The sequence below is a fragment of the Scleropages formosus genome, chromosome 17, assembly GCF_900964775.1.
Source record: "Scleropages formosus chromosome 17, fSclFor1.1, whole genome shotgun sequence".
NCBI classification, from domain to species: Eukaryota; Metazoa; Chordata; class Actinopteri; order Osteoglossiformes; family Osteoglossidae; genus Scleropages; species Scleropages formosus.
In genome coordinates, this window is record NC_041822.1 from 14,595,585 (window position 1) to 14,620,187 (window position 24,603).

General features: G+C 47.1%; 1 protein-coding gene across 2 annotated transcripts in view; it reads left to right on the forward strand.

Moving 5' to 3' along the window:
* The window catches only part of efna5b (ephrin-A5b), a 91,549-nt gene that overhangs the window by 58,368 nt on the left and 8,578 nt on the right, over positions 1–24,603 (forward strand). For both annotated transcript variants that reach the window (XM_018759470.2, XM_018759471.2), the window contains exon 2: positions 16,693–16,985. In XM_018759470.2, coding sequence (XP_018614986.1) covers positions 16,693–16,985 — 293 coding nt within the window. The remainder of the gene's footprint in view (positions 1–16,692; positions 16,986–24,603) is intronic.

A 24,603-nucleotide genomic window follows, 5' to 3' on the forward strand; every position in this document is an offset into this window, starting at 1 on the left:
CCGAGCAGACGGCGGTACCTGATGTATGACAGAGTGCTGTTGGCAAAGCTCATTTCTCACCCACTCCTTCTGCTGCTGTGTGGCTGATTCAATTTGTGCCGTATCCATTTTTTCCCGGTGATGGGCACCGTGCAGCGCCCCCACCTCCCCAGCCACTACCCGCACGCCATTCTAGCCCTCCCCCATGCAACCAGTTGAGAAAGGCAGGCAATAATAGAAGCATGAGGGACAAAGTGTTGGTGATTTCCAATCATACTTGGTGGTGCCAGTGCTGCTGCTTTCATCTGCTCCGCATTTTGGCTGAGTTTCTCATTTTTTCTCAGGAGCCACTATCGCCTCTCTCTTTTTCTGTCTCTTTCTTTCCTCTTTCAGTCCTCTCATCATTTTTTTTTCTCTCTTAAATGCAGTTTAGACAATTTTTATTCTTAGCAAAGCACAAAGTATTTTTTTTTTCTCATTTCTGTCTCATAAGTATATTATTGAAGTGTATATGATGCAAAGTAGCAAAGAATGGATCTTTTTTTTGCAGTTTGTGCTACATGTGGTGTGCGCGCACACATATTGTAAAAGTCTTTAGATGCGAGTGCCGTTGGTGTCTCGCAGCATGTTGGTTTCGCGTTTCGATATGGCCTCAAATCCAGCTCTGTCTGTATGGACTTTTGAATGACCTCCTCCATGTTTGTGTGGTTTTCCTCCTGGTGTCCTGTTTTTTTTCTTTCTTTCTTTTTTTTTTAACAGCAGTCCAAAGGTGGATTTCTGGTGAACTGGTGATTCTCAGTTGCCCTTAGCGTGTGCATGTGCGACTGAGTGAGTCTTGCGTTGCTCTGTTTTGTAAGGATGTTGTGGCACCGTATGTAACTTCGCACAAAGGTGTCACCTACTCGCTGTACAGATCTTTGGAAGGAAGTGTGTGCTGAATGAGTACATGTAAACATACATACATACACATCATATTTAGCCACACGTGGACAATGGACTTGTGCTTGTGGCCTGTTCCTCTAGCTGTTACACGCACAGTCATATGTGCTTCCTCCCAGGATGCGCACAGGTCATGAAGGTTGAGAAGCTTTCGGAAACCAGGACTCGATGCATTTCTGGAGATTCGGTACGTGTCTCGTGCTTGTTTCATTCGGAGAAGGAGCGTAGGAAGCAGTCTTAAGGTTTGACTTGCCCGTGATGTCTGATCACTCTGCAGGTACTTTCTGGCCAGCTGGCTCTTTTTAATGGCAGCCTATTGAATTTCATTGCACCTGTGTCTCATTACACTTTGTTTTTATTTGGAACATTTTACCCTGACATGATAAGAGAGTGGGACAAAGCCCCCTGATCACGTAGCAATAGGACTGCAGTTTGTGCCAGCACTAAGTGAATTATACATTTACATTTACGTTCATTAATTTAACAGATCTTTTTCTCCAAAGCAGCACACATCTCAAAGAAGAATACAAAGAGTGCATTACATCAATAGAAGGAGAGCTTTAGACTTTTATTTTGTGTGTAATGTTCATTTGGTTAAATTGTGTGCTGTAATTCCATCGCTGGCAGTGTTGCCTAGCTGGTGTTCCAGAGCGTGGCGCCCCAGGATGCCTCCCTGAGGCTGAACTGGGCAGCTGTAGGGGTAGGTCTGCATGGAGGGCCAGGGAAGACCAAGGAATCCTCAGTCAAAGACCATTCTGTGAGTTGTACGGGCTCTGGGAGCACGAGGGGGGCTAGCTGAGATCTTCATGTATTGCAAGGGCTCATTCCTGGCCCCTCTCTGTTCATTTTTTTTCCTTCTTCATTCTCTCTGTCTGTGTGTCTCATGGCAACATTTTGGCCTGCACTGATTTAACAAGAAATAACCAAGACGCAGGGGGCGGAGTCTTGGCCACGGGACAGACAGGAGAGGACAAGGACTCGATGTAATCACTTAGTGGACGTAATTTTATGCACGGGTGGGGGAAAAAAAAGCTGTCGCTGCTGCCCTTTGCTGCATCGTGGCTTAGCTGCAGAAAGAGCAGTCACGTCTGGGAGAGGTGAGATTGTGACAGTGATTCGAGCCCAATTGATTCCGTATCCTGGCCTGCTGAATGGTTTTCAATCATTCGTTTTTTGATTTCAAGAAAAGTTAGGTTCATCGGCCCTTAAAATTATATTTAAAAAAGAAATTAAAAAAAAAAAAAAATAAAAAAGAGATTAGCTGCTAGTAATTTTTACGTTGGTACAAGTAAAGCTTCAAAAAAACAAGTTCCCATCCACAGTTTGGGGAAATGCGCCAAAGTAGCATTGCTGCTGACTTGCAGCTGGATCACTACATTAAGGGTAGCAAGCACATATGTAGGTCTGTAGGCCAGTCACTAGTGCACTTTGGTTGCCTTCGGAACTGGGAATCGCCATTACCGCAGTGGCTAACTCAGCCCCCACCGCCCCCACCTTCCCCAAGCACCCGGAGCAGCTCGACAGTTCATTAAGGCCACTCAATGCCTGCTCGAAAGATAAGTTGTCAAGAATTCCTCCATGAGGTGTTTCCAGAGAGCTTTTAGTGCCTCCGATAAGAGAGCTGTATAGATGGGGGTCTTTGTTGGGCCTTGAAAGCCAGCAGGGTCGCCAGAATGGACTCTGAGCCATTTACTGTGTCGGCTCTTTGTCAAAGCCTGTGAGGCACAGCAAATGAACTTAACAAGTTTGCATAGCGAACAGCCTTGCGATGAGCTTTCTGAGAAACACGTTTTTCCACATTCTCACAGGTTCTGAACAAAGGTGTCGGGCTCACGTACAGCGTACGAGCAAGGTAATTGCTGTTAAAATGAATTTGTAATATTTGTTGTATTCCATATAGGGGGGCGCAGTGGGTTGGACCGGGTCCTGCTTTTCAGTGGGTCTGGGGTTCGAGTCCCGCTTGGGGTGCCTTGCGACAGACTGGCGTCCTGTCCTGGGTGTGTCCCCTCCCCCTCCGGCCTTACGCCCTGAGTTGCCGGGTAGGCTCCGGTATGGGACGAGCGGTTCCGAAAGTGCGTGTGTGTGTGTGTGTGTGTGTGTGTGTGTGTGTGTGTGTGTGTGTGTGTGTGTGTGTGTGTTGTATTACATAGAGAGGATGCCTGTACCCTTAAAACGGTAACGCCAACTTACTTTCCCCAGCTCTTAAATTACATTTTACTCTTGGTTCTGTAAACAGACATATTTCTTCAGGTAAGTGAATTTCAAGGGAACAATTTCTCATGAAAATAGCGGATGGCAACAGAATCTGATCTGAAATGAAATGCATATATATCACTGGTAACAGTGCAGGAGGGAGCCTGTCCAGTGATGCTGCAGTCCCTCATGACATCATCATATTTCAGCTGCCATGGTTCACATTTTCAACATAAACACAATTCAGTATCACACTGCAGGTTGTGTTGCTTTTTTTTTTTTTCTTTTTTGGAGGATTTTAAATCAATTCCATTAATTCTTGTTACATCTCTAGTGTAGCAGTGTGTTTAGGGTTTTGACGCTCGGTCGAAAAAACATCTAGTCTGGATTCCCTCTTTCAGTGAAGACTCCAGCAGCTGCCGGGTGCAAGCTGGGAATATGGAGTCAGCAGGGAACCTGACCCTCCTGTCCTCACCAGAGGGGGGGTTTAGATGGGGGCACCCACCGCTCAGCCCTTCGGAGTGGAGATAGGACTGTGCCGCGGGGGACGGCCCGCGCTGGTGCTGCGGAGTGGGGCCTCCCGGTTGCTCAGATGTGTTTTCATCTCCGTGCCCAAGGAGAATGTACGGTAATGCCAGAGCGAGAGGGGATACTGCTTCAATTTATGCTTGGCCATCCATGACTTTGGATATTGAGGATATTTGAGGATATTGCTATTAATCTCAGGCACTAAATCAAAAATTCTCAGTGTGATAAGAACGCTTTTTTCAGACGGTTTCTTTTCCCCCCCTTCCTTTCTTTACTGGAATTTAAAACGGTTTGTGGAAGCATAAATCACACATAAATTATGTTGTTCTTACGTCCCATTTTTAAAAATTGTTTTTATTTAGATGTTAAGCGTTCCCTGTGTGCTTGCAGTTAATTTGTTTCTGTTAATCTTTCTGCTGCTCGTCTGTCATGCATTAATTACACTTTGAATTAATATTTTCTCAGTCCTCCAGATGCCTTCAGAATTCTTCTAAATATGCATTTGCGAAGCCAATATCTTGTGAAATGTCATAAACTTGAACCGTACCGTGATGAATGCTCCCGAGGATGATTAATGGGCTATGCTCTCACACTGAGACACAGAGATGGTCACTGAGATAGAGATCATCCGCTCTGGATTTCCTTCATCTGTTTGTCTCTCTGTCTTTCAACTTACGTAATGAGACATTTTTAGCTGCATAATTATAAAGAAGCCATTGTATCAAATCAGAAAAAAATGTAGTTCATAACACAGGCTATAATCTTTCTTGAGAAAGGTCCCTGTAGAAAACCTGCATAACTTTTTGCAACTGCTGGTTTGGTGATAATAACAGTAATAAGTTAATTCCCCCCCTTAAAGGCGACCTTAGCAATGAACTCCTCCTCCGACCCTCGTGTCCTGGGGATCCTAATGTGGAACGTGTTGGAGAACGCAGAAGGTCCACCAGAGGGAGCAAGGCTGAGGGTACAGCTAACAGGAGGACATGGGCTGGGGGACTGAGCCTTCTGACCAGTTACTCTGGGTATTCTTTGCGGCTGCCTGCCGCACCATCCTGTCGCTGCTTACTGTAGGTGCCTCGGTCGACGCAGAACGGAGGGCGAAACAAGGGAACGCGAAAGATGTGGCAGCCTCAGCCTTCGACTCATGGAATTGAGATCCCAATTAGGAATCTCCATTGCTGACCTAAATCTGCTCCCCTGTCCCCACGGGGTTCCTACCAGCAGCCACCCTCACTCTCCTCTTCCCCAGTGTCAAAGAACAAGGTCAATTTGTAAAAAGAACCAGTTCATTATGTTAAGAAATCAATCAGTACTGTAGTATTGGAGAGTATTAGATGGCTCCCTGTGCACATTAATGATCTTTTCTCCTTTCTCGGTGCGGGCGCCTCGTCCTGCGTGTGGCGGCAGAGGGACCACTTTGTTTTGCCTCTCGCAGCATCCTGTTTATACCCATAATGAGGCTGCCTTTGCTCTGCGAAAACCCCTGCAGATATCAGAGGCATTTCGGCGAACGGTGACACATGAAAACATGTCGACCGGCTGAGCCAGTGAATCACGGACGTACCGCACCGCAGGGCCCTCGATGAAAACAATGCCGACGGGCGTGTGTTTCACGCGCCTTCGAGATAAAGCCAACCGCTGCGTTTGGCGGGCAAAGTTTCTGGACAGTGGGGGACTGCCTTACAGCGGGGGTCACGTGTGAATCAAAAGCAAGGACAATGGATAATTGTGCTTGCTCTACTGATCTGCGCGAGGCTTGTTTGGGGAAAGCAGCGCCGTGATAAGTCCCGTTTTTGTGTATTTGCGTTAAATGGATATGCTCTTTAATGAGCTCGGCTTGGAATGAGCATTAGTTTGTTCACGACGGTCCTCGCCTTTCCTCGACCCCCTCTGCCACGACCTTCATGCCTTCTTCGTGGTGCCTGACCCGAGCCGTTGCGGTCACCTCCTTTGGAAGTTCCTTAATTGGACCTCCGCAAGTGCTCGCACACTCAGGTGAAAAATAGCCTCTAGGCCACAATGCAGAGACCTGCCCAGGGTGTCCAACACCCACAGGTATTCGAGGTCTACTTCTCTAATACTGTATCTGATTCGTGGCTCTTATTTTGATGCATCGCTGAACCTGAAGCATCTGCTGGTTTTTTTGTTTTTTTTTTTTTTCGAAGACCTTACAGGCCCAATGTTGTTGCTGAAATGTATGCAGGTCCATCTGAATAAATCATTATGTCTAAATAGTGTCTGGCTGAGCTGCCTCAGAGGACATTGAGAATGACACCGTGTCTGGGAAAACATGTCCCCCCACCCCCACAAGGTGCCCACTCCTGTTCCAACCGTAGGGGACAGTTCCTGTGTCATCCAACAAGATAGTTTTGCTCCCTGTAGCTTATAAAATGGAGATGGCTTCAGCCCTTTAAACTGGGCTAGATTAATGCAGGCAAGGCTATAAAAATTGCCATGTTGCGAGAAACCAGGATGTGGCAAGGAGTGGGAGGGTGGGCCATGTTGCCCTCATATTGGATTTATAGAGTTTTATTTTTAATCCCTTTAAAAAAAAGATTATGAAATAGATTATACCAGTATCTAATATTATATGCTTCTAACACTAAGGTTAGGATTTGCCAAGTATAGCAAAAGTATTTTCCATTTTACAATATTGTTCCATCTGCTTTTCCATTTTCAGTTAAAAATTCTTAGTGGTGACACCAAAATGCACTTTCAGGTCATCCAGATCATGATGACAGCAGGAGGTCATTCTCATGCTCTCCCGTATCCACGACGTGGTCAGAGCATTTTAACACAGTTAATGCAAGAGACAGGAGCAGGGAGGCGAACCCGCGGCACCAGTCTTTCCCTCCACCGATATTAAATACGGTATTGGCCGTAAATCACTCGGATCCTATTATGTGGAGAATCCCGTGCTTCACTGTTTTATTTGCTTTTCTGTGACATCCGTTCACCCGTCTCGGGGTTTTAAGCCTTGGGCTGGAGCGTGGAGATGGTACAAATCTGAGCTGCTGTACTCCCTCCAACTCCTGAAGAAGAGCAGGAATCGGCGTGTTGAGATACCGCCTTGTGTGCGGTGTAATTACAGAGGAAGAGGCCTTCGTAAGGGGAAATTTGACCCATTATACTGTGTTTATTTCCTCGGCAAGCCCTTTTCTCCTCGCCGCCTCTTTTTAGTTGTGCCCCCTTCGATGTTCCGATACTTGTAGGGAATTGAGATAGAGAACCCTTCCTCTGGAGCATAACAGGTGTGCCAGCAGCTCTCCTCTTCTTTCGCAAAAAGGCGCAGTATCTCTGCACACGTCTGCGCAAGCCTCGAGAGCAGGGCACTGCGGGGATGGGCATCCCCCGCCAGGCCAGCGTGGAGGCGGCCGGCGAAAACGCCGAGCTTATTCAGAGACGGAACGCACTTACGGTAGGAATCGCTGCCCGGCAGCTGCGCCGCTGGAGCTCCGAAGGTGAGGAGACCTCACGACGTGATCGATGCGTCCCTCCGCGTGTGTGTCTGTGCGTGCGAGTGTGTGCGTGTGTGCGTGCGTCCGGGTGTTAAGTATCAGAATGGTGTAATGTGTTACTCCCGACAACTCCTTAGGTCAGCCTTTAGGCCGGCGCTTCTCCATTCCTGCTGGGGCTCTCCACCGTCATCCAGTATTGTGGCAGATTACACTTTCATAGCATCATGGAAATATTATTAGTGTGTATCGTATTTGGCCATGAGCTAATGATCTAATGAGCTAATGCACTATAAACCAAAGGATCTGTGTCGTCCGCAAGACGGACAGGGTCAGACGAATTCTCAATGTACAGCGCATCTGGTTTAGATCAGCTTAAAGCGCAGGTTAATCAGCAGTAGCCTTTCTCCCTCCCGACAGACGTACGAGACACTGCCGTTTCGTCTGTATTTTAATTATTTCGAGCCTCGCTTTCGGGTCAGTTGCGTGATTGTTGCTTATGCGCCCCCACAGCCTTTTCCCAGGCCCATACGAGCGCATCTCTTCGGGGCCTGTTGTGCAAACTGTGAAAGGGGCTACAATTTCATTAAACCGCTGACATTATAACATCATAACACAGCGCCATGGCAACCCAGCTTGAAGGTCGCTCGACAAAGTGCTTTATTTCCCCCTTTATATTATTGCTTTTCATTTTGTGTTTTTTTTTTTTTCTTTTTTTTTTTTCCTCTCCCCATATTGCAAATGACTAGCGACCGAGTCCTGGCATCAGAGCAGGAGGTTGGTTTCATGTCAGTTTAATGGTGTGGGGCGCGGTCGCTAGGCTGCTCATCAGCGGCGTCTCTCGGTTTATTTGTTCTTATTATACGCGGTGCAAACATAAACCGGCTGAAATATACCGCTCCGGTCGCAGGGCTGCCTCTAGCAGCAGTCCACGCTCTTCCTTTCCAGGGCGCATTAAATGAAGGAATTCTATTGTCTTTCTTTCTTTCTCGTTTGCTTTTTTCATCTGCTCTCTGCCTCCCTCCGTTCCCGTCTTCCTCCATCTCCCTCAGCCTCAGTCTGTTTCTTATTCTGTCATCCTCTCCTTGCCCCGGTCGCTCCATCATTCTTTCCCCTCCTTCTCTTCCATCTCCCCCGTCTTCCCGTCTCCTCTCCCTCTGTGATACACTATCAGCTGTGCTCAGGCATGCGTCAGGTACGCGTTCCGCTCTGTGCGGGTGCAGATAGTTCGGCGGGCTCGGCACCCCCCTCCCCCCCCGCCCCCCACATGATGTCATTAGCCAGTATATGGGGCAGAGCGCAGCGGCGGGTGCTTAGCATGCTGAGCATGAGCAGGGCACTTCGTCTGCGCCGCCATGCAGCCACATCAAGTCGGCTCGACTCTTCCCTGCTCATTAGCAGTGGTGCCCCCCCACCGCCACCACCACCACTACTACCACTAGCACCCCCCACTGGTTCCGGAGCTTTACAGAAAGTTCGGAGATGGATGACAGACTTGAAATGTGTGCTAACTCCGGGTTAGAAACAGCCCGTCTTGAAATCCAGGGGAGTGTTGTGTTCCCCTTTTTTTTTGGGTGTGGAGGCTTTAAGAGCGACACTCAATGCAAATCCCTCCTTCCTGGGATTTATTGGGCTGTCAGCGAGTCCTGCTGGCATACATGCACGCACGCATGGGGCACAGCATGCCGGTCGCTGATATTTTTATGGTCCTCAACATCTTCACTTTTTTGGGTTTTTTGTGCATTTTTTTTTTTTACACATTGAAGTAAAGCGGGTCGAAAAAATTTGTTTGTGTCCAGCATTTCAAAAAGGTGACACATAAACAGCGATCGTTTCCGAAACGTAGTAATGTTTTCCTTTTTAACAGTTCACCTCCTGTAAATATGGATTGTCGGTATTTTAGGGTCACTTTTGCATTGAAACTTTACAGTATGTTAGGCCCAAGGGGGCACTCCCAACAACGTATCTCTTTAGCATTCAGAAAAAAACAATCAACATATTTTCCTACTTGCTCTTCTCTTCCTCTTGCCAGAATTGCCCCTTGCTCTCATGCTTGTCAGAGCAAACCGCCAAGTAGTTTGTTGGCCGGTTTGTTGGCTTGGCTCTGTGCGGAGACTGCATCGGCGCGCTAACCTTTCTGGATGCACGTCTTCTTCTAACGGGAGGATAACTAATGCTCATGATGATGGGACGGGACACCGCAGGGGTGCATGTGCTCAGCTTAATGAAACACGGCCGAGGGAGGTCTGCCCGTTGCACAGCAGTGACCGGAGGGAGGTTTCTTTTTTTTTTTTTGTTTTTTAAAAAAAAAAGAAAAGGGAATAAAATGACCACCATCTGGGTGCCATATTGTCGGCAGTGTTTCTGAAGGCAGAGGCCTTAAATTACCTTTGTCCGGGCAACCTGAGAGGCATAATTATTCGCCGAAAGCTCGCCGAACGGAGGCAGATTTATCATGCGGAGCGGGGGTCTCCGAAGATGTTCCGTGCCGTCGCCGCCTGGGCCCGGGTGCGCAGGTGTGTGCTCCGGGTCTGATTATCCGCGTCGCACAGGGGAGATTCCCCCAACAGGTGCGTCGGGAGAAAAGGAGCCTGATGAAAAGTGCTTCTGGCTGCGCGGCCGGCACCGGGTCAGCTGGCTCGAGCAATCCACCAGTTGCCCGCTATTAATTTTTATACTTTTCAGTGACACAGAAGTAAATAATAAAGTGTAAATGGAGAAAATGAGCACGCGAAGTAAGAGAATTCTCTTCGTTCCCGATTGCTTGCGAGGGGAGCGGTGCGCCGCGTGACCCCGAAGGAAAGTTTGCTTTTGGTCACTGGACGTGCGAGCGGTTGACAAGCAAACATGGCGGTGCTGCGGCACATCGAAAAGACGCAGAAGAATGCCTGAACACCGAGAGCCGAGGGGACCGGTTTCGTTACTTCTGCTCATGGCTTGAAATTGCGTGGGGAAAAAAAATCATGGCTGCTTTCTGCAGGGCAAGGCCACGCTGTCATAAGCTGGAGCAAAGACCAGTATGTGTTGTGGTTCCTTCTTGTGGTCTTTTGCTCTGCCAAAAATAGTCTATAGCCTATCACTAATTACTAACTAATTAAAGCAATTATAAAAAATGTTCTGCGCGCACAAGATTTTATAATTCCGTTTTGTAAATAACGAAGCTAAAAAAAAAAAAAAAGTAGTTTCCGTCTCCGGAGTGTTTATTTTTGTTAATTTTACAGTGCCTACGAGCAGAGATCCACAATGAAGCAAACACTGAAGTGATGATGTGCAACAGTTTACTTTGCAGTGATGTATCTGTCTGGCGGAAAGAAGACCGCATTTAGGCTGGAGATGGTTGGAGGACTGTGGAAAACGCTCTACTGTACACAGTTTGAGAGTTAACTAATAGTTGCTGATTTTGATACGTTACAGTGCTGTTGAGCTGCACGACCGTGAACTTTCTGTAACCCTGGTAGAATTACATGTTAGAAAAAAATCCAGCTGAGTATTTAGTCCCGGCCGTGCCCTATGAGCCCTGTGTTTACTGTAGATAGTACTATTGGTTAATTGCAGAGGCTTGCTTGTGGCTTTTGGAGAAAAAAAGGGGAGGGAGACAGAGAGAGTGTGTAAGAGAATGGGAAAGGGAGGGTTAAAGGAAGGGCTGTTGAACTCATTGATGGTGTTGACCTGTCTGACACCTGAGCTCTTTGATTCATTGGCTTTTCACAATGATCCTGATGAATGCGACTAATTAACCCTTCTCAATCTTAATGATGGATAGAGATGATGACATCTGCTACTCTGCGAGAACCCCCCATCGCCTCGACACTATCACCACCCCCGGTAAAAAGATGAATAAGGCGTAGGGAGGTGGAGCTCTCCTCGTGTCATTAGCATGCCTGGAGGTCAGGTAGAGAGACACCGTGCATTCCATCCTCCTCCTGGGCTGGGGGGGGGAGGGGGGCACCGGCTTGTCGTGGATCTGAAAGACGAGCCGCCTGAGCCGGGGATGAAAAGGCCTTCCTTCCTTCCTATGGGAGCGAGAGAGCAAGTTACCACGAGCTGGGAGGGAGAGACAGCGGGGAGAGCGAAGCTGACTCTTAACACGGCCGTGGGGATCGCAACCCTCCTCCCCAACACGCAGCCGAGCTAGAATTAGCTATCTGTTCCTTACACGTGAGGTCGAACGCAACACAAGTGGAGCGCATACCAATGTGTCGCGGAGACCTGCGCTGCTCTCCCACAACCGGCGACGTGGCTCCGCTGCTGCGGAGACCTGCGTGCGGGCCGCGCGCTGGCCGGCTTGCTAACAAGATGCCGGAGCAAGTTTACAGCAGGGCAAGACAGAGCGGAAGAGAGTCAGGTTTAGGATTACAAATATTACCTGTACCGGGACAGTATTAAATTTTATTGCATGCATCTGTTTCTCATATGGAACACGCTTGTGGGAAAGCAGCAGGTGGGGGTCTTGGAGCTGGACATCTTTTGATGATAAAAAAGAGACGTCGTATTCCTTCCCAGCTCTCACGCTGGATGTTAAGCACTTGTACAGAGCTTCCTGCTCGGGCTTGTCCACGTTGCAGCAGGACCCGAGGTGACGCGAGAGCTGCTGCTGGAGTGGAAATGGCTCCGTCTCATGTCGGACGCACGTAGGTTGGCCGCTCCAGCAGAAGGTCATCATGGAGCAAAAGAGACTCTGTGTGAGGGCTGTGATCTGGCCATATCTAGCAGTAGGTTGCATGGTTCCAAGAGTGGAAATTCTTTGGCTCATGTGTTCAGATAGCTTGGGGCGGGCAGATGGTGTCACTTATTAATGGCTTTGAGGAAGGAGTCGAATATAAGAATAAAAAAAACTCATAATGGAAACGGCGGTGCAGTGCGGCTGTAATTTAAGGCTGATTTTGACCAGCAAAGAGTTAGAGCAGAAAACACTGATAGCTCCGCAGGGAATTACAGCAGCCTAGTGCCGTTTGGGTCTGCCCTCGTGCTCACTTCCTGGGGTTATTATCCGAATGGATTCGGTTCCAAGACACTCGTTCAGCACTGTGCCCTCGGGAGGAGAGAAAGACAGAGGTGCGGGAGGGACAAGGAATAGATGAGCACAAGAGGAGCAGCCTGTGTTTACCTCCTGCAGATATAACAAAACCTGAAAATCAAGCAGAGAAATCCAAATAACTGCTGTGGAATCTTTCTTCTGATGAGCTAGCCTGGGACAACCTGTTTGTAAGTCGTAGTGTTTTACACAGTTTTTCAAATATAATTCTCCGTTTAAAGTCTTTATCTTGCGTTGCAATGATTAATGCACACAGATAGATCCCAGAGACGTGCTTCACAGGTTCCATTTTACAGATTTAATGCAGAGAGAAAGAAAAAGGGTTTTGGCGAAGTTGTCTCTCACGCTTTCCGTCTAATCCGAGATGTAGCTCCAATGAAGTAAAAAAACATGCAGTGACTTTGGATCACGCTTTTAAAATCTAATATAATCTGTCCTTTGATTGTAAGGTATTAAAGTTTCATTGAAAGATCGATTTTCTAATGCGGGGTGTGACGAAGAAGGGATGGACTGGGATGTATAATCTGGAGTTTGTAGAAAGAGTAAAGTAATCCTTGGATATTTTGTGGAAGGAAAAAAATAGCTGAAGACTGTGAGCACTGTCAACACTTAAGATGCTGGTCTTCTCATTGCCTTCAGGGAGGAGAGCGCTCAATCTGCTGGCACACGTAATCCTGGTGGCTTCCTGTACCAAGCAACAGATTATGTTTAAATAAAAGATGAAAACTCGATCGGTTATGGTGTGCGGTTGCAGTACTGTGCCGAATTTGACGGGGGTGATGGTCTGCCTTCTGGAAAAGGTACAAGAAAGCCAATTCCTGAGAAATGTTTTATTTAGAGTGACCTGAGGAGGCTGTGTCTGTTCTTCTGTTTCTGTGTCAAGAACTCAAGGCTAGACATTCATTCATTTATTTAGTTATTTGTTTTAAACCTTCGCTTTCTGGCATGGGAAAAAAACTGCGTGAAAATAATGAAATAAGTGCAGTCAGCAGTTAATTGTGCCGGTGCCCGCTTAGCTAGCGCCTGGGCAAAGTCGACTGTGTGGAAATTGGCAAGGGAAAAGCAACCAGAGTAACGAATGCAGCTGTCAATGCATCGAAGCAGCCTGGAGCGAAAAGCATTCTTCTGGGAATGCGAGACGGTGTAGAACATGCTCCGGTGAAGGCATGCTTAAGAGCAGCCCTTTGACAGAACGCAAAAACAAAATGCACTCTACACGGCACAAGGTGCAGTAAATATGTATATTTACACGTAAACCTCTCACTGCAACTGGGCTGGCCTTTCTACTAAGTCATGAATTAGTAAACTCGCATATTGCCGAGGTGTGCTTCGATTTATAATTGTTTGGTTGTGCATGACGTGGATGTGTGATGAACCGCTGCGGTAATTTATTGTGTCGGCAGGCCCGGGACTTTTGGTAATGCAAGGCGGAAGGGGGGCGAGTGACGGCAGGTATAGATTTTGCAATTGTTTAAAGTGGACAGGTACAGCTATTGTCTGCCAGCAGTTCCATTCCACTAAAATGATTATTTTGCATCTCCCCTGTACATGTGTTCTCTAGCTTGTTTCTCTTTAACCGAGTTATGATTATGTGTCTCAATCACATCTGAGCAGCAGCAGGAGGTGATCGACGCCAGCGTGGGCAGGTGTGCCTTACGGGAGGCAATCGCCTCGTTTTCCGGACCAGGCTTTGGTGGCTGATGGGAAGCGCATCGAACATAAAGACTGATGCCAGGAGGCCCCATTGTTGTGATGGAAATATCTCGATCGGTGCCTGCCGTTTCAGCCATCATCTCCCTGCATGGAAATGCATTTCCAGCACACCGGGTCCAGAAATGGAGGAGGGTGGCAAAGAGCGGAGGCCTTGTGGCGGGCTCCGGCGGGATTTTAATCAGCTCGAAATGGATGTCTGAACTTGGGCAGGCAAGCTCCCCTGATTACACAGCAGCTCCCAGCCATCGGGGTGTTTTGACCCGGAGCTCTTGTGGAACAGCTGTAGCATAACAAAGACGTGTAATTATCATAATGTGACAATTAGCCTGCCATCCAGTTCCAGTTTTTAATTACCCCTGTAAATGACGAGAGCATCAAGGACTTCCTTGCTGAGCTCGAAACTTTTCCATGTGTGGGTGTTGTTGGTGGGTTGGAGCCTGGAAGGGTGCATGGACTTTTTTTATTCCCAGCTTTTTTTCCTCCGTGCCGAGGTTCCCATCGTAGCCCTCCATGTGGACGAGTTTAGAGCCCCAGCTGAAACGGATCCAAAGTTTACACTTGAGTTGTTCTTCAGTTTTATTACTGCATTTGAGCTGACAAGCTTTGTTGTTCGTGGTACGGAACATCCCTTGGGGTGGTATTCCGTCATTTCATTTGTGTTTGCTACAGTAATTTCTGGTGCTGTAAGAATTAAATTTTCAGGGAGTGCTTTGTCCTCTTCAGTTTTGTCAAGCTGAATGAAGTATCCTTTTCTAGCACTGTAGCGGGAAAAAAAAGAAGCAGTTGTACAATACATAAATGTTCAGTCCGCAGCGTAATCTGTTATCACAGAGAGCCGTGTTATCTAGGGACTGTCGATACACTGATAACTTGTGCATCTGTACACCAGCAGCCCACTGTGTATCCGTGTAAAGATCAAGGTTGAACAACCAGTGGCGGGATTTCTGTCTTGATCATGCGTCAACAGACACTTGGCGAACACAGACGCTGGTCTTTCATAGCCGACTTGATTTTTGGGTTTTTCTGCCAGCCTAGCTGAGTGTCATACTCAGGTTTGGCCTGGCTTTCCTGCGAACCGGCAATGAGAGAGGAGTCGGACTCACAGCCGCCGCGTAGACCAATTCGTCCAAAAACCCTTAATTTCATTGGCGCTCGACACTCCCGGAGACGGTGGTAACAGAGGCTCTTTTCATACAGTGTTGCGTGAGCCAAAGTGACAGTTAAGTGATATTTAAATCCACGTTGTGCTTTATTTCGCCTAAATTTGTCTCCAAGTGAGGCTAACATGATTTGAGTGAAAATGGTACACGAGCACAAGTGTTTTCCATCTGCTTACCTTTTATGTGCCTGAGTGTTAAAAGGCACATCCAGAGAATGACCGCGTGAGCAACGAACAGAACGTAGCAAATGCACTGACAACACAAAAACCTGAAGATGTGCATACGGGTCTTGAACCAAACGCTGTTGTCACATGCACTCGCGGTCTCTGATCAGCAGAAGCTCTCAATTAACGCCCCAGAAGCTAGATGCTCATAATGTAATTCGATCCGTCATGACAGACTTCGAGGAAGGCCTCCCGTCCCACACCCCCGCCTCTCTTTAATGAGTCGGAATTTCTTTGTCACTGGAAACAGCTGTGGCGCGGTCTAGCGCCAGCTTTCCCGATCAGCCCTGGTTGAGCGCCAGCGCAGAGGGGCCTCATTATTAATATCACCCAGACTGGCTTTATCTTCCACCGCGGGGAGTTCCATGCCACTGTTTACTTTGGCCACAGACTCAAACTGCTTCTCGAAACTCTGGGATAGAGACAGGACGTCCGACCAGTGGGAACGACGCCTGGTTCGGCGAGGCCTCCTCCTGTTCCCCAACCGCACTAGGAAGGAGAAATATTTTCTTATGATCTGCATGGAAGGTGCTTCCTTCCAGGTCCCCCCTCCCACAACACGCACATATGTACGCACACACCTCGGTCTGAGCTATGCTCTTGTACATGTAAATGAGCAGATAGAAGTCTTCATTGGGCACAGGGGTGTGAAGGGTGCCGGAGATAGATAGATAGATAGATTCAAAAGTCAGACTCCATCCTGATGAAAGAGCATTGCAGGAAACATGATGTCTGCTTGGTAGCCTTTGCACTTGTTTTATTTCTGTTGCTCAACAGAACATCACATATGCAAAGTCTTCTGCAGAAGTGACTTGCAAGGCCAGTTTGCCCACGAAGGTAATTGAGTTGAAGCGAGCACATGCAGCATATTCTCAGAGGGTGTTATATGGAAATGGCGGTGAAATGTAGACAAACGCGAGGACTGACTTGAAAAAATCTGTTTTTTTTGTCAGTCAAAATGCTTCATAAATGTGTCTTTCTGCAGGCCTTTAGGAAAAGACATTAGTTTTTTTTTTTTTTCCACTTAAGATATATTGCTGTAAATTTTGTGCGAGTTACTTATCATTTGCTCCATGGAATTCTCCAAAGCTATGAAAATAATAAGAAGAAAAAGACAAATGTAAATATATTTTTGAGAACTTTTTGGCTCCAGATAGATGCATACTTGCTCTGACTAAAATACTTCTGAGTGCAGTTAATCAAATTCTGGGAGAGTTCAGCATAAAAACAGCAAAGCCTGGATGGATTTATACACCCACCCTGTTATTTACCAAAGCCAAATATGAAACGTTAGTGAAAATACATTTTTGTACGTTATGCCGAGAATTCAGATAAACCAAACCTGATTTTCACCCGGATAGTCCAGACCGAAACTCTCACAAATTTCTCATTGTGGAGAATAAAAGTGGCCTGAGCAGCGGAATTGCTTTTGTCTAACTTAACCTCGCACCTCTGTCACCCAACAGATTTCTGCGTGGAGACTACCACATTGACGTATGCATCAACGATTACCTGGACGTCTTCTGCCCGCACTACGAGGACTCTGTACCCGAGGAGAGGACGGAGCGCTATGTGCTATACATGGTCAACTACGACGGCTACAGCACGTGCGACCACACCGCCAAGGGCTTCAAGCGCTGGGAGTGCAACCGACCCCACTCGCCCAACGGGCCGCTTAAGTTCTCCGAGAAGTTCCAGCTCTTCACCCCGTTCTCGCTGGGCTTCGAGTTCCGGCCCGGCAGAGAGTACTACTACATCTGTAAGTGCGACGGTTAACGCTCCTATTCTGCGTGTCCGTGTGTGCTTGCGTGCGGGTGGGCTCTATCCTTTTACTCAAGTTTTCAAAAATAAGGCCTGTGAAGTGTTTTAGTGGCAGAACACGTGGCCCATCACAGGGCTCTAATGTTATAATTCTGAGAACAAGCCTTCAATTCCACGTTTAGGATGGCGCAAGCGTCCGTGCCAGCAAATGAATCCGCCGCTCGAGGGCCTTGGCAGCCTGAGCCAAACAATAACAGTAACCTCAGGGATCCTGCTCATCTGAAAGAGCTCTTTCTAAGGACCCTTTTGTTGTAAATGTTCTCGCTCGGCCTTTCCTACCTGCGTGTGCGAGAGAGAGCTTTCTGCAACGGGAACCTAAAGCCATGTTTTTACAGCCCGAGTCGGACTCCCGCAGCGACAGACCGCGAAGACTAAATAAGACTTCCAGAGTCGCGCACATCCCTCTGTGTCTGCTGAGATTACACTGATTCGGGGTGCGTTTGCACCCGAAATTGACGACAGCTCTGCTTTTATCACGGAAATGTCTCTTATTTTCTCCAGGCTAACATTTCATTTTATCACGTGCATTAGGCTGCCACAGACAGCCCGATGCCTGTTTTTTGTCTGCCGAGTTGAAAGGCCAAGTGCATCCATAAGGGTTAGGACGAGATTGTTTTACACGGGAAATTAAGTTTTATCGACATATTGTAATAATGCAGAGTCCCCTGCAATTCCTTGTAATGCTGTCTGGAGCTGTCTGTAAGCTTACCCTGAACGCGGGGGGCCGCAAACATTTCAAATAATCGAGTTTCAGAAAGCTTACACTATATTCTGTTACAGTAAGGATTGCGATTAGAATATATTACCTGCACATCAAAGGGTAAGAACTGCTTTTTTTAAAGGTTTATTTGAAAAGAATAATTCGCATAACGGCAAAGTCCGGTTAATGTATGAGTGAATCGACCTCAGAATGCGAAATAACATTACTTCATTGTCTGTTTTATCAGTAAGCATTCTTCACAGTGACATTTAACCTGACTGGTGGCAAAGGATTTAATATTTTTATTTCTTTTATTTCTGTCTGTTCCAGTTAGAGGAAATACAATTTGAAACCTTTAACCTCTACTGGCCTATTAGCCTTCATTCTTAGATGTAATTTACGTAAAAAGTGAATCATCTTAATAAATGGAACTGGTCTCGATGTCTCAGACAGCGGAACACCCCCCCTTAGATCGCAGTGCACAGTGTTCGTGGAGCTGGAAGGGGGACCTTCGCTTTGTCCTGGTAGATGTGGATTGTATTACCTTGGAGTCAAAGAGGTGGTGGTGTGACCGCTTCGAGTGCTGCTTGTGGTCGTGTTTGAAAAATGTAATACCTTTATGATCGCTGCATGTTCACCAGATGGTTAAGGGTTTAATCCACAGCTGATTCGGAAGAAAAGTTTTTGTTTTTTTTTTTTTTAATACGTAGCAACTGCAGCCTTTTAGCTTGACGTGTCATTAAAGAGATGGATTTGGGTGAAGGCCTGATGCGATGAGCCGTCCGTGCCTAGACATGGCTGCTGTAAGTGTCTTATTTAGTCTCTCCACTTTCTCAGTGCAGGAGTCTAGTAGAAGGCAGAGGACACATCAATATAGCTTCCCCCCACCTCTCAGGCATGTTATATTGCTTTTATATCCCAGTGCAGTGTTGCACTTTGAATGATCTTCTTTTGGTCCGCTAGCTATGCGGCTGAGGATATTAAAGTTATCGACCATAACCGTCCTCCGACGGGTGATTTCCTTGCTTTTGGTCCCGGACAGAGAATGTGCACAAGGCGCCTGTCGTGTTAATTGATTGATTGTCCTCGCCGCTTCCTGCTGCTGTCCGACTGCAACGCCGGCTGACAGACGGATGTTCCGGTGCGGCACCGGCCCTTAGCCAGGAAAGATCGGGAAGGAGGGAACCAGGAAGTGACACGGGCAAGAATGCAAATCAAGTTCCCCCAGCAGTAGGCGCACGAGGAGCCCTTATCATTAACTCCCCAGCACATCTGTGCAAAGCTCCATACATTATGAGGTGAATGATTACAGTCATCATCCTCATAATTATTATTGCCATGTATTTCATTAGACTGGCTGTTTAACCCAAATGGACTTGCAAATTTTCATACCCATTTAGGCAAATTTGGATTACTGGAACAATCCCGTAAATTAAAAGGTTGCATAAAGACTCGACGCAAAACGCAGAATCTGAACTCGCAACGCAGTCAGTATCCATTGCTGCCGGAGTGCTGGGTATGTTAAGAACGCAGCTTGCCATTTGATATGAATTGCAGGTTTCGGAGCTAGGAATTTTAACCACCGAACCACAGGACAGCAGGCATGCGGAACGTCTCGGTTCTGCATCACGAGTCCGTCACTACGACGCGTCGTACGCGTTTTCTCAGCAGATCATCAAGCATCAGTTTGCTCAAAGGGCTAATAGTTCTTCACGTTATTGAGTCACGGGGCAGATGCTGATGAGCCTTCCGGAGCTTTGTTTGATTCTCACAAACGCAGAAACGGCATCTTTGGAGGCGCTGCAACGAAACGCTCGATGACAACACGGGAATGCATTCATATATTTGAGGGGAATTTTTCTGTCTGCGACTCAGTCTTATGATTCAACAGTTTGCGATGCTGCCGTGAAAGGCGGCCGCATTTCAGAAAGTGGCTTTTCACAAGGCAAACGCAACGAGCGTTTGAAAACGAATCCTCGTTGCTATTCGATTAGTTATCGCTATTGAGTAAACGAGCGGCTCCGGCGCCTGACTGTAACGTTGAGCCGGCAGTTGTGCGCTGGGACTTGAGACGGACGAGGAAGCAGCAGTCGCACCGTGGTGCTGAGCAACAGCCACACCTGCATAAGGTCGGGAGCCGTGTGCTTCCGAGCCAAATTTGTGCTTATTTGCGAAACGTTACTCTGCTTGAAACTGGTCTGAATTTTTCAACAAACCTGTTTTTTTTTTTTTTTTTTTTTTTTTTTTTAAAAAAAAGAAAAAGAAATGTAAGTGTAATCACCTTAATAGTGTGCAAATAGCATTTAAACCGATCCGTGGGGAGAGAGAAGTAGAGCGAGCGAGATAATTTACAAAGTGAAAGTGACATTAATCGTTTGTTCAGCTTTTGAAACTTTTTTTTTTTTTTTTAAAGACGCAAAGCCCAGAGGAAGGGAAAAAAACCATTAGACTTTTGATTGATTTTATATCTGGTCTTTAAATAAAGATTAAGATGTCAAATTATTTTCTGGAGGAGAGCCCAAGCTGGTGATATTTTTTTTTCGGGTTCAGTGCAGGAAGGTTTGATTTGTTGTCTTTTTGATAAAATCATGTGGAAGAGACGGAGGTCTCCCACCATCCGTTTGAACAACAGAAACTGGTTAATCAATGGCACAGGATATAATCAAATTGAAGTCATAATTCTTCTTTTTCTTTGTCAGCCAGGGGATTCAGGCTGAGAAGTTAAATTGTCCATCAAGCTGGTGAGGCGTACCTTATGATTTCTTATCTGGGACCAACATTCCCCCATCCCCTTTTCTTTCTGTGCATTTTTTTTTTTTTTTTTCCTCTCTAAGACTGCAGATGCAAAATTTACTGCCCCAGGAAGGTGCAGGAAGCCATTTAATGTTGCGCACATCTGCAACCAATTTACCAGAATACTGTATTAGCTGTGTGTGAGTAATGGCCAAAAGTGTGTGCAGAGCTGACAGACATAGTTAAAGCAGGGACGATGAGGGCAGAGGGAAGGCCTCCTGGTCTAAGGGCGCAGCACATTGATGGCATTAACTGAACTTGGGATCACAAAGTGCTTAAGGCGGCATATTTTTCTAATATGGTGAATCTGAAGTCTGATTTCAATCTTGAAAGGCCTGGAAATCCAATATGAAGGAAGAAAGGCAGGGACTCTATAAGATGCATCTGTATAAGTCAGACAGGACATCGGTATGTTCCATGCTGTCCATAAGCCATGTTGAAAACCATCGATTCTTGTGCTGGTTTGACTCATAATGGTCATAAATGCACCGTATACTTTTGTTTGAACGGGCGGCACGGTGGCACAGCGAGTAGCGCTGCTGTCTCGTAGTGCCTGGGTGGTGCGAGAGGACGTGGGTTTGATCCCTGCTCAGTCTGCGTGGGGTTTTCATCTCGTCTGTGTGGTTTTCTCCGTGTGCTCAGGTTTCCTCCCACAGTCCAAATACATGCTGTTCAGGTTCACCCGTAGTGTGTGACTGAGACAGAGAGAGCGTATTCCACTGATGTATGAATGAGTGGCCCATTGTAAGTAGTGTATCTAGCAGTGTAAGTCACCGCGGTGAATAAGGTGTGTGGGCTGATAACACTACGTAGTATCCATTGGAAGTCGCTTTGGAAAAAAGCCTCTGCTAAATAAATACACACAAACACTTTCTGAACCGCTTGTCCCATACGGGGTCACGGGGAACCGGAGCCAACCTGGTAACACAGGGCGTAAGGGACACACCCAGGACGGGACGCCAGTCCGTCGCAAGGCACCCCAAGCGGGACTCGAACCCCAGACCCACCGGAGAGCAGGACCCGGGTCAACCCACTGCGCCACCGTGCCCCCCGTCACTAAATAAATACATGTAATGTAAATGTAAATACACATGTAAATGTACCTTAATGTTGGAAAACCGAGCAAAAGTTATTTTGTTGTGGAACTCCACTAATCTTGGGCCACAACCTGTATGTGACCGTGCGTTATAGCTGCTGCAGTGGTAGCAAGAATGCCCGCCGCTCTCGACGGCCCCGCAGAGACATGGCATCGACTGCGGTGAGTCCGAGTCGGGGAGTCATCGCTAATGGCAGGCGTGAGAATCCTGGTGCTTCAAGCACCGTTTAAATCTAAATAGGAAACAGTCGTCCAGTGCGCTCCCATGCCAGCCATCACTTACCAAAGTGCGAGGTAATGCGATATTCTGTTACGGATGAAGAATGCGGTACTCTTTTACAGGGAACGAAAAAATCTGTCTGAGTCAAGAAAGCTATCTTTTCAGCAGCACTCCATTCGTTTGGCGAGTGCTTCCATTAAAGGTGGCAGCCAAAGGTTTGACGCTGGAAGCATAATACTGCGAGTTCGGGGGGAAAAGGTGCGATACTCATTTGTGAAATGAGTCAGAGCTACATAAGCTTTGGTGAGATGCGGTGCCTGTGAGTCAGAACAGAGCGCTCAGGAGCGACCGGTCTCACCGGGGGATATCGGTTGACCTGACACTTTCAAAACCAACCCTGTTATACAGCGCTGCCACACAAATGGAAAGCCTCATGTTTTACAGCGTTTCAGATTTCTCCGTGCTGCTTCTGGTTTCATAGGCGGATGTTTCTTTATTATTTCTGTTATTGGAGGACATCTGACCGGGGGCATTTGTAACATACTCAGATTGCGTTTCAGGAGCCCGCTTTCCTTTCCCACTCCCTCCCATGATCGTTTGCATCCCCTCCTGCTCGGCCCCGTTCTGCAAAGCAGTGATAGCACTCATCCGGTCCTGAGGAGGGCCAGATCATAGCACACAGGCTGCTTTTTCACCCCACAACGGCACTCTGGGCCCTCTATACAGCGCCCTCTGCTCTCGGACTGTTTTCGCCCCTCCTTTTTGCAGGCGGCTAGCGTGCAATGACACGTTATTTAGGAATCGTTTTAATATGTTCAACGGAGACTTGCGGCTACGTGCCGAGTTCCGCTTGAAATCGAGCAGGACAATTCGGTTCCAAAACCAGCCGAGCTTGGCGGTACAAGACCAATGTAATTCAGCAAAATCAAAGACAATATTGCTTGTGGGAGCGTTTATTAAGGAGCGACAAACTCACCGTTTCGGTATGTACAAAGTGTTCAAGGGCATTTTAATTTAACCCATCCTGTCCTCACAAACCAGGGGGAATCAAAGGGAATGGACAACTAGATTAATAGCAGCTGGGGACCCTATGCGGTGGAAGTGTGCTTCGAATCCCCGGGCCAGTGCTTGGAATACTAATGCGAGCCTGGGAGTCACGCGGAGACCGGCAGGGAGGCGGGGCGGGCGCAGATGGACCTTGGCGGCCCTGGGGTCAGTGGCTTCTTCGGCGGATTCGGATTGGAGTCTGTCGCGTCTTATATTCTCTTCCTAATGACACATTAAGCCGGAAGACTTCTTTAAAAGACTTCTTGAGGAAATGGTTTTGTCGGGTCTATGAGCTCAGATTGAAAAGACGACCGTAAAGAAATAAATCGACTAACATCCTTTATAAAAGCCAAACTTATACTCGTCTTTCTTTTTTGCCTTTACCGAAGACCTTGCCAATGTGGCCTAACGGTGTTAAGATATGATAAAACAAAGGCTAGGGTTAACGCTAACCATAGGCCTAACAGTAAGAGTCATCCTGCAGAGCACCATGGAACAGTTTGCGTGCATTGCTTTTTACAGCTGTGCTCCGTCTCTGAATGCCCCCCTGAACACACTCGGAGCAGGGACACCGAATGTACTATCTGTGGATGATCTGTAGACTGTAGGTTGACACCATACTTTATGTACGTCTGGAGCAGCTACGGAAAGCCTGCCACAGGCGGCCTCCTCCGACTTGTGCCTTCAGCAAGCAGATGGAAAATATCACACCAGAACCAGTCTTTCCAGATTCATTAGCTGTCCTTGCACCCATAGCAAGCACAAGTGTGTGTCTTTGTGTTCCATTCTTTCAAGTCCTACAGAGAAAGGAGGACAAAAGGGACAAGTTCGAATGCTTCATATGGCATCCATGCTTAATCATCTCAGGCTCTTCGTCTAGGGCTGCTGCTCTTGTCGTTCAGTTTCTCTCGCCCTTCCTCTCACACAGTGAATCTTTAAACCTTTTGTCTTAGCCATACTAAAACATTCAACAACAGTTGGCACTCATTGTGTAGCATTAGATACTTACTTTATGTATTAGTGAATAATGGAAAACATGTAACCCTTTTTTGAACACGTACAGTATTTATAGCAGGTGGCGTATCAGTTAAAACACTTGTCATCAGTAGTTTAAAGGTTAACTTCCATAATTGAAGCTCCTAACCCCACCTGTTTCAGCTAATGTCCAGCTGTCTGAGAATGTAAAAATTGCAAGCTATGCTTTGGATTAAAGGCTTGCGCTTCGAAAATATAAATCATGAACGGTACATAATGAAAGTGAAGTGCATTTTCTGAATGCCACGAAAGGAGGCTGTGAGTACAGAAAGGAGGTAATGGTCCTGATGAAGTTCCCGTATGCGTGTCGCATCACGCGTGCACCCAACAGTTTATTTAAAGCTCTGCGAGCACCAAGGGATCATCCCCCCGGTTGAGTCCTTCCTCTCTGGGTTTCTGGGACACCCTCTGTGAGCCGTTGCCCTTCAGAGGGTCTGAGGGGAATCGGGAGAGGTGGGGGGTAGGATTGCTGAGGCTTTCGGCGTACCAGAATCCGGGTAGAGCAGGTATTGAAGTTCTTGAGGGCTAAGAAAAATATCACTGCATCCTCCCCGATTCATTCTGCAGACCCATTTTCCTGCTGCTTTGCCAAGTTTGTGTTATCCCTTGATATGAAGAGATCTGCTCCAGGCGACATCGTTCTTAATGCAAGAGCAAATGTAAAA